General features: G+C 43.1%; 1 protein-coding gene across 2 annotated transcripts in view; it reads left to right on the top strand.

Annotated features, from left to right (window-relative positions):
* Window positions 1-17,848, top strand: part of LOC135305421 (FRAS1-related extracellular matrix protein 1-like) — a 93,454-nt gene that overhangs the window by 52,207 nt on the left and 23,399 nt on the right. For both annotated transcript variants that reach the window (XR_010366605.1, XM_064429037.1), the window contains 4 exons: window positions 368-493; window positions 1,425-1,491; window positions 6,633-6,825; window positions 13,672-13,879. Coding sequence is in view for 1 of the 2 variants with exons in the window: in XM_064429037.1 (XP_064285107.1) it covers window positions 368-491 (124 nt within the window). In the remaining variant the exon portion in view is untranslated. The remainder of the gene's footprint in view (window positions 1-367; window positions 494-1,424; window positions 1,492-6,632; window positions 6,826-13,671; window positions 13,880-17,848) is intronic.

Below are 17,848 nucleotides of genomic sequence, written 5' to 3'. Positions count from 1 at the left end.
TGTCCCCTCCTGGGTCCTTTGGGACCCACAGGGTAAGGCCAGGTTTGCTCCTGGGGCGCTGGTCCAGCCCTTGTAAAACATTATTGCAGGGGTCAAGTGAAAACTGACTCATTTTTGAGCAGGAGAACAAGGTCATTTTCTTGCAGCCCAGTAATTCCTTCATTTTTTTATTGGTGTTGTTATAAACTAACCTCTGCGAGGTGCTGGGACTTCGCCTATATTGCATCCCTGTTCCCATCCGGTTCCAACAATAAAACCCTTGCCTTTTTTGATCTCTGGCTTTCATGCTTGCTGACACACTCTGGAAAATTTAAGAAGGGCGCAAGGAATGGGTTAGTCACACTTGTTAATATTTATCCCATTGCAGAAAGAGCGGGGCTGACCTCAGAGCTTGGGCTTTGGAGAATAGTTATGAGAATGATTCCACCCAGCTGAAACGAAATCTGCATGCAAAGCTCGTTTGGTGCCTGGAAAGAGCTAGAAGGAAATAAAGGTCTTAAATGATATATTTCCGCAGTTAACGTTTTGTCCTGTTTACAGAATCTCACCAGAATACTGGGGGTTTTGTTTTGTTCATATGTTTTTCATAAGGATAAATATCCATGCAGTTTAAACATTTTCATTAGATTCAGACAAGAAGGAGGATGTGGGATTGTTTTTTTCTGTAATTGTTAATCTCTCCATTTTTTTAATGGTTTTTCTTAAAACACTCTTCAGAAATAAAATCTCAGGTAAATCAAAGAGATGGGTAAAGTAATTCTCTTTAATTATTCTTGGAGCAATTTTGAGTAATGTAGGTTAAATTAAAAAAATATACAAGCAAGATATTTTGGCTGGGAAGTATGTGTAATGTATGAACAGCAGGAAAAAAAAAAGCCTTCCTTTCTAAATAGAAAATCTTTGAAAGTAACAGGGGGAAACGGATGGGAAGGGCTGAAGTCCATATATTCCCACCTCCTCCGCCTTGTGCTCTCTTAAAGGTGAGCTGCAAAATGCAAAAGAGAAATGTGTTAAATTCAGATGACTCGCTCGGGTGTCAGGAAGTGGCTCGAACAACCACACGAAGTTAACTAACACATTCCCATTTTTTTTTGTTCATCCCCTCCCTCCCCTGCTCTTCTCGTGAAATCTGTTTTTTTGCTGCTGTGGTTTCTGCCTCCAGGCAGGAGCGCAGCCACTTGTCCACCCGAGCAGCACCCCGAGACCCCCCCATGGCTTGCAGAGAGCCAAGAATTTCTGGGAGGATCTTCCAGAAAGGAAGAAAGGAGGAGAGTTTTAGAAAATGTATTCCTGATCTAAACAGCCTGGTTGCAGAAGAAATGAGACAAGCTTTGAGGGGCATGGCATGTTGAGCTTGTGTTGCTTTGCTGCTCATCTTTTGTCTGGTCAATCCAGCTTATTATCATCCACCTGCTCTGTTCTAGGTCTTCTTCAGCAACATGGTTCATGCCATTCATGGGGTTGAGTATCCTGGTCTCAGGAACCTGAAATGTGAGTAGTGCTGTGTCTGTCAACTGCCTTCAGTCAAGGCACTGAGAGAATCAGGAGTTGGATGTTGGGAAAGACTTTTGGAGCTGCAAGTGGCAGAATTTGGTTTGCAGCTGATGTGTGTGATGGGAATAAGTCTCATTTAGAGGACTTTCAAAGTGGTTCAGGTGACCAAAAGCAAGTTGGAGAAGCAAGATCCCCATATCCATCAGAAATAGTGCCACTGCCCTTTGCAATGACTCCTATCCCATGGACAGGAGCCCTGCAGATCCTCACAAAAAGGCACAGACACATGGATGCTTCTCATTAACTTCCACTTTTCCCTCTGGAAATGCTTCCCATGCCTTTTGCCCACAGCTTGGCAGTAGGTGTGCTAAGGAGAAGGTTTAAATCTGAATGGAAGGGGGTTATCTGATTTACAGTAAGTAGATTTTTCATTTCAAATGGCAACACACAGATCCCTGCGCATTACCTTGCATCAATATAATACACAGGCACATATGCCATGCATTTATGCGTAGGATATAAAAATAATAAATTATTGCAATGCTGTGTGTCTGCATAGAGCTAACTCATGTAGTACAGCATGTTTATCAAAGGACACTTCTTAATTGCATACTAGTATTTTTTAATTAGTCATTAAGTGGTACAACTCTGTCTCTCTGCTGATTTATGTTCTCCTTATTTACAGTGTGAGTGACTTCTGCAGCAATTCCTGATTTTAGTTTTCTATTCTTTAACAATACACAAGATTTCAAAACTGGGGGTTTGGGGGGAGGGGGGGTTTGTTTTAAGAATAAAACCAATTATACATCTGAGACTCTTTAACCAAGGAAAACCAAAGTAGTGTATGAAAACAATGGATGTTCTCCCCCTCTTAGAGACACTTTCATTCTGTTTTCCCCTCTAACAAATTTATCAGAACTGTTTATTCTCTGTTACAGCCAGAGGAAAAAAAAATGTGGATTTGGGAACACCTCTATAGTTTAGTCTCTGGAAGAGAAGTAAGTAAATTGAAATAAAAAGAGAAAATTAATATTAATTTGCATTTCTCCTTTGGGAGAGAGATTAAATGAATTTTAGAAGGAGGTTCTGCTCCTACTTAGTGTTGAACTCGATGAAGTTGCCCAGCTGATCATGGCTCAGTGGAGGAGGTGCAGCATTTGATAAAACCTCAGCAAAGGGAATTCAAGCAGCAATCCCCTTGCAAGGAGAGGGGTTATTAATGCCAAAGATCACTGCTCCTTTGGGGGTTTAGCTTTTTTTTTTTTTTTTTTTTTTCTGGTGTAAGCAGTTGTCAGCAATGGAGAGAAGTAAATACAACACTGGGGGCTCCAGGCCAAATGCATGGAACATCTGTCTTCAGGCACTTGTGGAAGTGTTTAGGATGTGTCTCCTGTGTCTTCCTCCATCAGGAACAGCAGTGGTCCATGGCTCACCAGTGGATGCTCCTAGTTCATCCTCAGAGTCACTGGTTGGTGACACTAGAATGCCCTGGCAACAGAACATGGTGACAAACCCAAGGTTCTGCACACTACGATGTCCATGGTACCTTCAGCTTTGTAAACCTGCCACCGTGCATCATAAAGTCATAAAACCCCCAAGAACCTGCATTTTCCCCTGTTCCTCTCTTTTTCAAGGTGAAATAACAATTTCCCCTTCACATCCTGCTCTGGCAGCCCAGTGGGAAGACAATGGTCTTGTACTGCACCATCATACCCAAACCTGTGAGGAGACAGCTGGTTGTTGCAGGAGATGAGAAAGGAAACTTATTTAGTCCAGGGTTTTTACATCAAGTGTTGATGCCAAAATATATTCCTGCACATAGCAGCAGTAGCAGAGCTGGTGCAGTAAGGGTCAAGGCAGCTATTTAAATTGCTGCATTACCCTGCATCCCTCCCAAAAGCCTGCCTTTCTCTAAAAATCCTTCTCTGACATGGCCATGCCCATAGCAGGGTGTTGTGACCACTATGCTGCCAGCAGCTCTATTTTTCATTGCCACTTACCTTTTCTGTTCTGCAGGGCCGATTTCTCTGGGTTTATTTATTGCTCTATTAATGCAGCACAGCCATGCCATAGTTTCCCTTTGGCAGGAGGCACTGCATAGCAGGACTCATGTCTGCAACTCTGCAACAAGCACCTCCAAAACGTCCATTCCCGTGACAGCCAGTGGCCTTCTCTTCGCAGCCTTCCCCTGTCTTCACAATTAACCTCCCCAAGATTACCAGTTATGGGGAGTTTTAAAACTTTTCAAGAGGCAGTGGCTTCGTTTAGGCAGCAAAGCTGTGTATTGAAATATGAATTAGTAGCGTGTGTATCGGCAGGATAGACCATCTGCTGTGCTCAGCACCCGGGTTTGAAGCTGGTTGGCTGGCAGGACAGCATGTGTTTACAGAAAACCCTAACAGTTGTAAAGGAGCCATTTAGGTTTATCGTGTCAATTCCTGTACAACTCCACGCGGAGAGATTCCTTTCACAAACTCACATAAAAAAGACAGATAGACTAGTTTTGACCTCTCTCGAAACATTTGACGGTTGAGCTTGTTGCAAAGATAAAATATCTAGAAGAGGAAAAAAAATCTTGTCATTTCCCCCTCTTAAGCATTAGACTTCTTGAGTGCAACATCCATTCATAGCTTAATTCTTGCATTGTAATTTAACTGCCTTTTATTTTCCTTCTGAGATACAAACACAGGAGCTGTACATGATTTTCATACCACATTATGCAAGACATTGTGAAAAAGCTGCCCAGAGTAATGGCTCCATTTCAATGTGATGCATATGCCAAGATACAGGGATCATTTATTTTGCTTAAAAAATTAAATGAGGATGGGATTAAAAATGTTATGTTTTGCCTATATGAGCAATTCCTCTATCTGCCATTCCAAACATATTGCCTCTTTGTAGCTCCTCTGTAATACAAATTGTCCAAGGGAAGGCACGTGGTAGCACACCAAAAGGGTTTATGCTGCTTCACGAGCATCCCTCTTTCCAGGGACTTGCAAAGCACAAATATTCCAAGGACAGGACAGAACAAAACCACATTGGCCCTGGGGATGCCTCTGGACTGAGCGCTCAGTTTTTTCCCACACTTGGAGGAATTATTAAGAAAACAATCTCTTTAGTGAATGTGCTGAATCCACTGCTTAGCAGGCACCCATGTTGTGTGTGGATAGATGCAGAGAGAACAGAGAATGTTCTCCTATGTCCTTAACCAAGCCACTGGTCACTGTGTCCTGTGTGTGACTCTGCCAGGCTGTTGGACTGAGAAGATAAAATAAGAGACAGCCACATTTGATGCATCTCTGAGATAACTCCTTCCAATGTGCAAAAGAAAAAGAAAAAAAAAGTATCTTAATACATAGGTCTTAAGACTTCAATTTTTTTAAAATGCTTTATTCTTTTAATGGAAAAATCCATGATGCAAGATGAAAGATGGCAAGATGAGAGATGGCAGGAAGGGGGAGAAAACTTGCTCTTGCAAACATACCCACCTGTTTTTAAGGCCTTTCATATGGATGCTTTAGGACTGGGGATCAAAAGCTGCATAAAAACTGAGTATAGCCAATATCTTAAATAGAAACACAGTATGTTGGTAGTTTATGAAGGGTTCTACAGCTTATATGAAGTAGCAAGGCTTGGGTAAGGACTGGAGAATAGAGGGATGAAAGGAAATTACCTGTTTATAAGCCAGGTACTGTCCTCTTAAGAGTCTTTAAATTATGCCTTGGGTCCTTAGAAATAAAATATCAATGTATTACTAGTACTGTGTATTACTATGATTAGAATCACAGGAGTTTAGGTAACTTTTGCTTACAGTCTTGTTCATCTGTGTCTGTATATTATATGTGTGTACATGTATATATTTGTTATTATTTTTTTAATATATATAACTTCAAAGTTCCTTTAACCTGACCAACAGCTCATGCTCATGTGAGTCGGGATTTGGTGCTCAGTAGTGGAGGACCAGAACAGGGTGGATCAGGACTGTCAGATTCCTTCTCCAGGAAAGCAGCAGGTTAAACATGAGCACAGGCTCTCTCCTGGGGATTGCATTCCATGTTTGGGGACATCTCCAGCTGGGTTGCACAAGGTCCCTGCAGAGGACTTAAGTGCCCAGGTCCAAATTTGGGGATTATGCAGCACCTGCCACACCACTCAGTGATCAGGGGGATGCTATGGAAAAGTCCTGTCCCCTCTAAAAGCAGCATCTAATGCAAGTGGGAGAGCAGAGCCCTGGAATGTCATCAGGAAAGAGTCTGATGACCCAGGAGTTGGAACCACCTCTGCTCTCAGGTGTCCACCTTGGCCATTTGCATTAAGGCTCTTTCAGCCAAACCACAACCACTTGCCACTTGCCTGGCCCTGGAAATCTGCTAGAAAAGAGCTGTTTTGGGGAGGTAAATCACTGATTCAGTTTTCCAAGCTGCCATGGTGGAGTCATCTGTAATGGAGCCTAAGGCTGAATCCTATTTTTTACATTTGCAAATGTTACGATCCAAAATTTCATTTTTGTATTTAAACTGTGTGCCTCCAGTTTCCTGTTCTGATTTTGTTTGTGATTCAGTTTTAAGTGCATAGACCTGTGGAGTAAAAATGCAGCAACTTTGGGCGTTGTGTTTCTATGCATCATTATTTTATTATCATCATCGTCATCATCACTATTATTATTGTTATCACCTATTTTGGGGGGATTCTCCTTATATGCTTATTTCTCTTGGCTGGTGGAATGCAGTTTAAAGAAAAGCATGAGAATGCCTATGGCAGCAGCATTTTTCAGACTTTTCCTGTGCATCCTTCCTGTTTGCCTGCGGATGGGATTGGGCGCTTCCCGCGCGGAGCGGAGCGGTGCAGCCACGCCACATCATCCCACTGCCTATTTTCAGGCTGTGTGCTGTGCCCTCCCGGGTCAAAGCGAAAATGGGAGAGGATGGCAAGCCAAAGCGTGGGGAAGATGACTCACTGGATTATTTTCTGCATCTCAAATATAACCCTTGAATTCTTGCCAATGTATCGATACAGTCAGGCAGTGAGCCTCATGTATTTATATTTATTTATGCTACGTAATGCCTCAGTCAATACACTTACCTATTTTTTTATATATTTTGTTTATTTGTTTTTTTCACATATTTTCTTCAAAACAGGCACTGAAAGAGCAAAACTGCAACCCACCCAATGCAATTCCTGTAAACACAATGTGCCAAGGTTTCCAACAAGCACCAGCTCTAGTAACCATAATCATTCCCATTCCATACCTTACTGAAACTGGTCAGAATGGTTTTGGAGAACTGGACAGCCCCTGCTCTTTCTGAGGAAGGAAAAAGCAGCTCAGCTGAGGTATGTTTTTACATAGAGTGGGGTTATCTTTGCTCCTCTGTCTTGCATACAGATGCTGGTCTGCAAAACCCAGCTCTGCTCTGGTCTGCATGTCCCACTCTCTGTTTTGGGAGGGGAGAAGGGAATGAGCTCAAGTGTAGGAGGGCTGAGCTGAGGCCATGATTATTGGAGAAAACATTAACATGGAGCTTGTAGAGGGAAACAAGCTTGATACCCCAACAGGAAACTTCACTATCAAGCACTTGGTTTCAGGGATCATTTTGTTCTCAGAAAGTGGGGCATAAATACAGAGTTAATTATGACCAGAACCCACAGCAATAGCCTGTTTATGGGAAAACTCTAGTCCTAGTCTAGAAGAGCTGTAATCTTACCCTGCCATCTGAAATCTGTTTCTTTATTAAGATTACATTCTCAACTGAAAGAAAAAAAAAAAGTGAGTTTGTTTGATAAGTTTATTGCCCTTTGTCAGGATGGTAGTATTTTTTTCTGCTTTGAAAATAGATGTTCCTGTTTCTATAGCTGTATATTTATCCTTTCTTTTAGCTTTTTCATTACTGTTCCCTTTAATCATTTAATGAGGAGTGTTCAGGTTCCTGATGATTTAAAATTATGACTCATAGAGACACTGGCAATATCATTGCTGGAGAAACGTTGATCCTCTAACTTTAAGACTTTAAATTCAAACCACATGTTTTTGCCACTAACTCCAAAAACAACCCCTGGAGTTGTGTGACTGTCACTAGAATATAAACCAAAGCCATTCTGCAAACAAAAGCTGCAGTATTTAAATTGCGATTACGGTCAGAAAAGTGACTATTTTAATCATTGCTCCGCTTTACCCAGGAGATCTGCTCCCTCTGCACATTCCAAATATCTCTGCAGGTTTTTATAGACTGGAAGGAGATTTTACTGCCTTCCACCCCTCTTAGCCCTACGGAGGCCGGCCAAGGCAGGCGGGTGAGCCAGATTTGTTCCAGACTCACACATCCGCGGGAGTGTGAGCTGAATTCCCGCGGCACGACCTGCCGAGCCGATGATGTGCCTGCCGGGACACGCTTTTGTGCTCCCCGGGAGCTCACAGGGTGCAGGGCAGTTAGAGGGGGAAGAACAAAACACAAAACCAAAACCACAGGGGTTTTCCTATAAACTCGTTTGGTTTGAAAAGGGAAAAAATCCCCGAAGGGCCTCTTGGGCTGGAATGGCATTTTTGAGTGCAGCTACCTGGATGGACTCCACTCCAAGGGCAGGGACTCCGAGTAAATAAAAAAATAAATTTCAAAAATTATTAGATATAGAACTGGGAAATTGAAAATAAGGGGCTGAAAATGTCTCAGGGGGATTTTCTCTTCTTGCTGGCTTTGAGGAGCAAATTAATTTTCTTTAATATTTTCCTCATGTGGACACTTTCTTACAGCAGCCTGGGTGCTGAGCTCCATTCTCTTTGGGCTCCTACAAACCCAATCACTGCCTCCCCCGACCCTCAAGCCCTGTTTTGTGTGTTTACTACTTCAAGAATCGAATCCCATTTAGAGGGTGGCTGCTTTAACTCCCGATCTTCATTTATGAAATGCAATATATGTATTTTATATCTATGAAAATCCCCTATTAGAGTATTGGGAACGTTTCTCTGATATACATGAATTCAAAATAAATGTTGTTAAGAGAACATCTAATTCATTTTAGATGGTTTTATTAGGCGTCTCTTAACAAATCCCAGAGTATGTAAATGAAATATAACTATACGTACATATTCATCAGTCTGTTCTTGGAATTAAATATGAGCGCTGTGACATTTGGTTTTAAGGAATGACTAATTAACATGTGTGCAGGATGTTCTCATCTTCCTGCTTTGGAGTCCCGGAGTCAGAGAAAAGCACACAAAGCATATTTCCACTCTTTCTATCATAGTTTGCAAAGCAGAAAGCTGCTCACGACAGCCAAGAACTTCTCAGGCGTTTCTGTACCTGTTGGGTGCTGACACAGGGCCCCTTCTTGAGCGCTTGGTGTTGTTAAATGTCATCTCGTCTGCTCTGGGGCCAGGAGTGCATTTAAAAAATCAGTTTTGCAGCCGACCTGGCTTTTAATAATCACACCAACAAGTCACAGAGCACAATAAAGAGCAAGACAACTTCTGGAGTACGGCCAATGTGCTGTTGATTTACCTCCACAACGGGATGCTGGAAAACCGGGCTGAGCCCTCGGGTGCTCCCCATCCCCACTGTCCCAGAGATGCTCTCTAGGAAAACCTGGGCTGGATCCTGTAGGGATTTTTGGGGGTTGGATGCCTCAGTGCCATGCTTGGGAACACCAGGCTTTATTGCACTGCTGGTAAAAACCCAGAGAAACACCCACATTAGTTTTCAGCAGGGCTGGCTCGAGTTGCTTTTGTGCAAGAGCAATGTGTGTGCAGGGCATACACTTTTTGCAGCAGAAAAAAATGAGTAGAAAAAAAAGAAACTGACTGTATTTTCTTTCTGAGGGTGCTGGGGGAGGGCGGGCACACCACACCGCCCTGTCTGAGCACCCTGGAGAAGTTGACCAGAACAAATCTCAGCAGGAACACACAAACCTCTATTATACCTTTTAAAAAGCTCCCCATTGAATGCAGCCGGGCAGATGGGAAGGGCCCTTTTATTTCCTTTTTTCTTTCTCCGCCTGAGTTCATTCTCTCCCTTTGGGGGAGCCAGGTTCAAAGACATGCCAAATGCATCAAAACCTTCCCAATAAAGCCCCTTTCACCTCCCGGCAGAGCAGGGATGGGACTGGAGCGTGCTGGGAGTGCTGGGTCTGACGGTGACTTTCAGGACTGTGTGTGGTAAATCGTGTGCACATTTCCCAAAACAATGGCCTGAATTGGACGTCTAATTCCCTGGAAATTAAATCCCTCAGCTGGTCAGGGAAAACAGGAGCCAAAGAGATTAAACAGTGCAGTAGAGAGAATCTTTGAGGGTTGTTGGGGGTGTTCTTGTGAGTTTGTTGAGGTATTATTTTTAATAGCAGAGGGGTAACAAAATAGTGGTTTGGTGTTGCTTCCACTATTTTAATTTGAACCATGGATTCCACTCTTCCTCTCCCAATAATCCCCATGAAAAACTACATCTTTATGCTCATTACCCTAGAGGTGAGCTCTGTCCCAGCAAGCACAACCACGTTTCAGGATGCAGAACTAATTTCTGAGTCCTTGGAATGAGTGGAGGGGGATGCTGCAGACGCAGAGCCCATTCCCATGGCCCCAGGCATCCCACATCCTGCTCAGATCCCTGCTGGAGCCTGCAGCTCCCAGCACCTCCCTGGTGCTGCGCTGCCCACCACAGCCTTTGCTCAGTCCTGGGTTATTTATCCCGGTACAAACTCAGCTGGGACTGGGGTTGTTTGGGTGTCAGAGAGGCCAGAAATGGGGCCAAGATGTTCCCGTTGATTTTTTGTTGCTGGTGTGTTAAATGCAAGCAGGTCCAGGCACGGATGCTCCGCTGCAGCGCAGCGAGTGGCTGGATGCTGGATAAAAGCACAGTCCCTGCTCCTCAGGAAGCGATCTTTCCCCACAGAGCTGCTTTTGAACTGCTACAAGTCAAAACTTAGTGGGCCTCACAGTGGCAATTTTTTTTCCTTAAAAAAAAAGCAGTTTCCTACGTATTTTTACTGACAAAAGCCTGACGCTTCCTTTATATGCTTTATTTTCTTTCTCCTCTGAAACGATCGTTAGACAAAAGCAGTTTTGCTGCTGGTTAATCAAGAGAGTGATGTGGCCCTGCATTTTAATCCTAAACCAATTAGCAGGATTTGACATCATGCCATTAGACTGCTTGAAACAAAAATCAAGGACAGCGTAATGCAGCTAGAAAAGAACAATAACCATCAGCGCTGCCCTGTCAAAGGGGAAGGAAGAAATTTGGCTGCGTCTGTAATTTCCAAGCAATCCCCCTTTCCTCAAACCTGAGCATTCAAATGAGGGAGCTAAATAATAATGAGAGGGGGAAATGTTGAATCTCTAATCACATTACCCTAAAAACTGCACCGGTTTTAAAAGCAGAAATCGCTGCTCTTGCTCCTGAGCTGGCACAAATTGGTTGCATTTCCAAACCCCGAGTTGTGGTTTATGATTTCTGTCGCAGGCACTCCGTGCTTTGCAGGTTGCGCGGCGCCTCGGTGCAGATGCACAACGAGGGACCCCGCGGGGTGCGAATGCACCAGCATCCCTCAGAAACAACTTCCTGGACATGGAAATGTTTGCTTTGTCCAAACCACCCTAAGATAATTAATGAACAAAGCACCTTTTAGCAACTGTACTTTTTGCTGGCAGGAATGCACCTTGCGGCTGGTCCTGCAGTGCCGGCAGCGCAGTCTGAGCCGGTGGCCGGGACTGGAGCCGGCCTGGCAGGCGTTGGTCAGGCCACTGCTGCTGCCCGTGGGCACAAACAAGCCTGGCGAAGATACAGGGTGAGAACAAAACTGCAGGCAGGCCCCGGGGTGCAGTATTGGAGGGATGAATGCCTAAAGCACATCGGGGACTCCGCGCCTTGCTGCGCGCTCGGGGCTGGCAGCGGAGAGCGGAGCAGGAGCGAAACCCAGCGTCTCGTAAAGCAGCATATGGATAGAGCACAAATGGATGGTGTTTTATGTCCTGTGCAATATTTTCATTGATATTTATTTTGATTTAATTTGGCTAATGTGCAGGGAGAAATGAAAGCGTGCCATACTCCTCAACATCTGATGAGGAGATGAATACTTTTTAAAATTAGTATTCCCTCAGAGGCATCAATCTTTAAGGTCTGCCCAGCAACTGTGCTGGAAAATCATGAATTACTCCATGTAAATCACAGGATGACCCTTGGAGCAGCAGACTGTTGTTTTAATGTTGAATTTTTTCTGTTAGATTACAGTTTCTAGTCTTTCTGCTTCAGCCTTTTTGTCCATAACTTTAATTTTCCTTTTAATGAAAGTGGAGTTTTCCACCGTTTCAAACCATTTCAAAGAGAGGGTTTTAAAAGAATATTAATAAATTATAATGAGATTTGTTATAAAAGGTGAAAGATGGAAATTGTCCTTATCCCTGCTTTGAGAGAGGAGAGGCTGAAGTGGAGCCAGGAGCGATGGTCACAAATTGTAGCGTGAGGTTGGAGACCGGGGTGCGAATCTCTGCCAAAGACTTCCAGGGCGAAGTTGGGCAAGTGACATAAATCTTCCTCTCTCATAGCTGCCATCTGCAATACGGGACAAAAGGAGCCCATTTCCTCCACAGGGATCTGTGTACAAATGCCTTAAAACTGGCGAGGGGTGGCAGCGATGGCAGGACCATGTGCAGGCTGGAGAGGGACAAAAAATAACTCCCCAAAGAGGTTAGCGGCAAATAAATCCTCTGCCTTCCCACCAAAGCAGCTCTCCCAGAGCTTTGTGGCTCTGAATTTTGAGGGAATAAATTTGTGAGAGGAGGTGAGTGTGGGTAAGGTGAGCAGGGGCCAGGGGGTACCCAAAGAATCACCCCAAAGCCCCGCCAAGGCGTCCCCAGGGCTGCCTCCTGCTGCACCACCGGGATTTTAATGTCCCGCTTCCCTCGCCTGTTAATAAAGGAACAAAAAGTGCTTTTGCCTCCTCAAGGGTGTTGTGAGACAAAGTTGGTAAGTGCTGAAAAGAAACCCAAACCCGAAGAGAAAGCTGGCTTTGTTGCCTTCGGATACAGACCACTGCAGACCTTGCTTGAATTTTGCTGTAACATCTCTTGAATGAAAACGTGTTCTTCCAAAAAACCTAAAAACACGTCCTGGCTGGAAACTGCTGCCAGGGGACTGAAAAGAACTGCAGATTATAGATCCTCGGGGCTCTTGTGACAACAAAATGTTTGTCCCGTGGATTTGAGCTGGATCCAATGAATCCAAAAAGTCCTGGGAGTGACTCTTTAACCCATCCTGTTGGAAAAAAGGGGAAAAAAAACCCCAGCAGGCTAAATAAACAAAAAAACCCCAAAACAGAAACAACAGCAATAAAACACATAATAATAATAATAATAATAATAATAATAATAATAATAATAATAATAATAATAATATAATACATTGGACAGGAAAAAGAAAATTCAGAAGGTCAAAGGCTAAACCTCTACCTGAATTTTAAACTAAATTGCAAAGGAAAGCAAATTTAATTCAGTTGGTTAGACCTTGTAAACTGGACTTAAAAAAAAAGTTTCCAAGGACAACAGCAGCAACAAACTCTGAATTTTCATAGTCAGAGAGGGCACCTTGGGGTACCAGGCAAAGAGGAAAAGGATTGTATAAAAGATTACTGATTCTGTGTTTCTTCTATCCTGTATTTCACTGAGCTCTACAAAAGTAAAAACCACATTTGCATGTTTGAAACTTTTGTCTATATAATGATAAATGTTTTGTCTCCACAGGAAAATAATTTTTAGTGGGAATATATTTTTTTAAAATGTTCTAAACTAGATAAAATCTAGCACTAAAAAAAAAAATCTCTAGAGCAAGACTAGGACAAAATTATCTCAAAATGGAGCAGAATAAGGAGTGTACCCACAGTCTGGCATAACTGAAGCATTAATTACTGGAAAAGGCTACCAGAAATATTTAAAGAAATGGCAACTTCAACAAAATGGTGCTTTTCTGCTGTATTCCAGGCAGGCAAATATATGAGTCAACCTCTGAAATGTGATGCAAAGAAAACATTGCAACTGCTTGGTTGGTTTCAGGAATATATTCTATTTATAAAAACCAGAAGTTTTATCCTTAATATTAAAAAAAAAATGTTGTCTCCTTGAGATCTTTGATTTCCCTTGTCTAATTTCTAGATTCAGAAAGCAAATTCTTTTTTAATTATTTCACTATATTTTGTTTTCAGCTACAAAATCAGCCTCCTTGGGCTTGCATTAATTTGATGTGCATTCATCTTAATTGAAGCTGATCCATTTCAATCTTGGCAGCACGTTGATAATAAACAGGAACCAAACACCATTTGGCAAATTCCAATCTACCAGCAAAACCAGGGAAAAAGCAGAAAACCTGGGGCCATCTCCTGGAATCTGTTCCTGGGCTACAATTCAATCTTCGTATGTATATCGTTTTATTTTATTTTTTATAGCCAAGTAGTTATCATCATAATTGTATTTGTAATTTCAAAGGTACATTACCATACTAATGGATGAGCACTCAACAGTCACAAGAAATATTAATTAAAGAAGTTCTCCTGTCCTAACAGGGACAGTGTTCCCTAGCCCCCATTATGGAAATTGGTTAAACCGAGAGAATATTTCCTTTATAGTTCCAGCTCTTCAGAAAGCCTTTGATATCCTAAGCCAAAGCAGCAGCAGTTCTGCCCATCAGAAACAGAAAGATGTACTTTGGTCCCTCATGCCAGCTTTTTACTTATGTCTGCCATTTCATTTCCCCTGTAATATGGGGGTAAGTCTTAGCCAATATCTTCATTTTCATTCATTAATGAAATCATGGTAATATCCCACTTTTCACTTAGCTGTCTCCCAGGCACTTTGGAGATGTCTGTCACCATGGTATGTGTGTATATAGAGAGAAAGCACTCTGCCCAAAAATGACCAGTCAGTGAAGTTTCACAATATAAAAAAGGTCAAAGTACTACAGGACTATTATTATCACTTAAAACTCCATGAAGCATTAAAATAATGAGTGTGAGAAAGCTGGAAAATACAACTTGATATAACTGTGTCTGTCAATGGGTTCCGCACTCCCTCGCTGCCCCACGCTTAGCAGTCATGCTTCTCACCCAAACTTCGTTTTTTCCCTGAAATAAAAGGTCACTTTGTGCCATGCCAGAAGATGCTCTGCTCATCCACTGTTCTGCTGTCTTTCTCAGCTTTAATCAGCATAGGTAAAGTGCATCCCTAAATAATTTGAAAGGCAATAAAAATAAGCACACGCAAAAATTACCGCAGCTTCTACGTTCTTGAAGAGGGGGGAAAAAATGTCCTGAAAAGCTCTCTTTATTAATATGAGATGGCAAATATTTTTTGCTGTTTATTAAATCATATGAAAGGTTAATTATGGTTAGCGACTGTGGGTAGAAAACAATTCTTGGAAGATGCTTTTGTAACAACAGGTTGGCAGTATGCAGAAGCCATCTGCTTCCTGCAAATGTTAAGGTACAATCTCAAACTTGTGAGGTTAAAAATTACAGATTGCAGAGTAGTTTGGTAGAAGGAAAATCCATGTTGTGTTGATGTAAAGTTGCTCAGTCTCCTTGACACACAGCCTGGAAGGAATGCCAAGTTCCCTAAAGGACGATGTTTGGCTGGAGAGGACCCTCGCTCGGGGTATTCTGTGCTCACACTGGCTGTCTGCACAGCTAATTAAGTCATTTTTGTGCTGTGATTCATCTTTTTTAATACAAGAATTGGTTTCAAATCCTGACCCGTGAATTGGAGTGGATTGTGGCTATAATATTCTGCTTTCAAGTGGGGAATTCAGCTCCTTCCATGAAGAAGAACAGATAAAATCATTATCGAGGAGACACACTCCTGAAACTTGTTGCTTCAGTCCACAATGTGTGGACTTCACCATGGCTGCAAACTCCCCATGGGCAGCACTGTCGGTAAGAAAAGAAGAGTTCTCAATCCTGTTTTATAAATAGTGATCTGGGCAAAAAGATAGGAAGAGATTTGTCTGTGAGCACACAGGGAGGTTGTGGCTAATGGAATCAAACCCAGATTTTTCAGTGCCTTAACCACAAAACCATTCTTCCTCTCTGTGGGTCAGCTACGGTGACTTCAGCATTTGGGCTGGGCATTTAAAGATGTTTATCTTTTTCCAAGGATCAAATTTAATTCTGCTAGATTTTCCACTTCTGGAAAACATCACCCACTTTATCCTTCCCCTCTAGAGATAACGTTGCCCAACTTTGCCTGCTCCCCACCAAGGAAAGACAAATTGAACCACCTGTAAGAGAAGGGATGGGGAACTGCCCCCTTCACATTTCAGTCAAATAGGGAGAAACTATTTTGAGTTTTTTCAGACACTCTGACCTGAAGTGATGTCATGCAACCTTCAGCCCCCTTTGCTGCTCCCCTAACTTGCTTACAACCTTTCCCCACACTCATCTCTAGGAGCTGACTGACAGCCAGCTGCTGTGTAAAAGAGCTCATTTAGGAAAAAATCTGGGGCCTTGTTTCCTGCTACCCTACCCTAAACAATTCTGTCAAGGCTACAAATGTCTGCAGGGGTTTTTTTCTCCAACACTGCTTGTTTTCTAACAGAGACTTTCCAGATAGATGTTTGGGGTTTTTTTTAAGCATCCTGTAAAGTGTTTTTTTTGCGCTGAAGTTGGTGATCCACCCCATTATCAGCACCTCCTGCCAGGAAGGAAATCCAGCCATTAACATCCCTCTGGATGGAGGAGAGAGGGACAGACCTGACCACCCCTGGGCTGTGCTGCAGAGCTCCCAGTCATTCATGACAGCCTTGCTCCCCAGGGCTGGCAGCATCCCTTACCAGGATGGTTAGCAGCAGCAGGACCCTCCCTGCCCTGCATTGTCCCTTTTTGCTGCCAGCCTTGCTGCTGCCTCATTGCCTGTGAAACCATGAGCTAGGGGCTGCTGGTGGGCTGCAGGTGATGGGATCTTCTGTTTCTGGGCTGAAACCACTGATGGGGATGAAGGAACCAGCTCTATTCATCTCTCTGACATTTTGTCAACAGACCTGGACCTTTCTCTTTTTCTTGGTCTGATCATTCAATGAAACAGAAGATCATTATGGGTAATACCAGCAACACTTTCATCAGGCTTCCTGGAGTGCCCTGCAGGAGTTGGCTGCATGCGAGGGACTGAAACACATAGAAATTAGGGATGAGATGTTTCAATGCCACCAAAGGGATTTGGATGCCCAGCATCCATTAAAATGAGTAACAATTCCTGTCCTGCCCTAAATGGCCAGAGCCCAAATTGCTCCACGAGATGGAAACCATCTTGGTTAATGCATGGACACTTAAGCCCTCAGCATCTGACTTCACTTATATTTTATTTCCAGCAAACTTGGTTGATGATGTCCAATGAAACACTTGCATACCCCTTACCCTGTCCCCAGCAGCTCACTGCGCTGTCACTTGCCAGCTCCACTATCAGGGGAAGGTGATGAAGGTACCTCATTTGTTTGCAAGTTGGAGAATGATGTAAAAGGTTCCTCGTCCATCATGATAAAGGCTTTCAAAAAAAAAACCCAGACAAATGTTCCTTCCTCTCGTTTCGCCCGCGCTCCATGAGGACATTTGAAGCAGAGGGAAAGTTCAGCGTAGCCATATGTACAGAGGGGCTGCACACAAATCACAGCTACTGCTAATTGCATCCAGAGATCTAATTGGTCCCTCGTGGTGGCACCCTGGGCTGCTCCTGCCTCCCCTGACCTGCCAAGGGGCTCAGCCACTCACAGCACCATCACTAAGCAGAGCAGACATTCAGGGCCTTGTCCAACCTGAGGGGAAGACAAAGATGTAAAATAATATTTAATAATGTAAAATAATATAAAAAAAAACTCCAGGTACTTGCTCTGAGGTTAATGCCTCATCCAGAAAGCATCCCTACACCAAAGCACTGAGAAACCCCACTAAAATTGCCAGAAATACGAAGTTTCCCACATCCCCTTCCTGCCCTAAGTGCAAAGCAACATGTCTGTATATGTTAGGGACTATTGGACTTTTTTAACCCTTTTTAGGACCACTATCACCCCATCCAATTCCACACAGGAGCCCAACTGTGAACTCTGGACTTGGATGCTCCCAAGTTACATGGAGCAAAGTCCTGGGGAAGTGGGGAGGAAATACCCAAAGTTTGGTCTCAGGTCCATTTTAGTCCTGGAAAAGGCTCTGAGTCTTCTTTTATTATGCAAACCTCCTCAGCCAATCCTGATTTTAATAAAGTTGATTAATGATTGCGCTGAGGACAAGGACAGTTATTCCCTGACTTATGCTACGCCGTTTATGGAAGCTGTATCCTTAAATGAATTACTGCAGGGATCATTAAATTTTGACTTAAATTGGACATAGTAAGCTCATTTGA

Source organism: Passer domesticus, chromosome 7 (assembly GCF_036417665.1).
Source record: "Passer domesticus isolate bPasDom1 chromosome 7, bPasDom1.hap1, whole genome shotgun sequence".
Lineage (NCBI taxonomy): Eukaryota > Metazoa > Chordata > Aves > Passeriformes > Passeridae > Passer > Passer domesticus.
The sequence above is the reverse complement of the archived record's forward strand: the minus strand, read 5'-3'. Positions and strand labels throughout refer to the sequence as shown.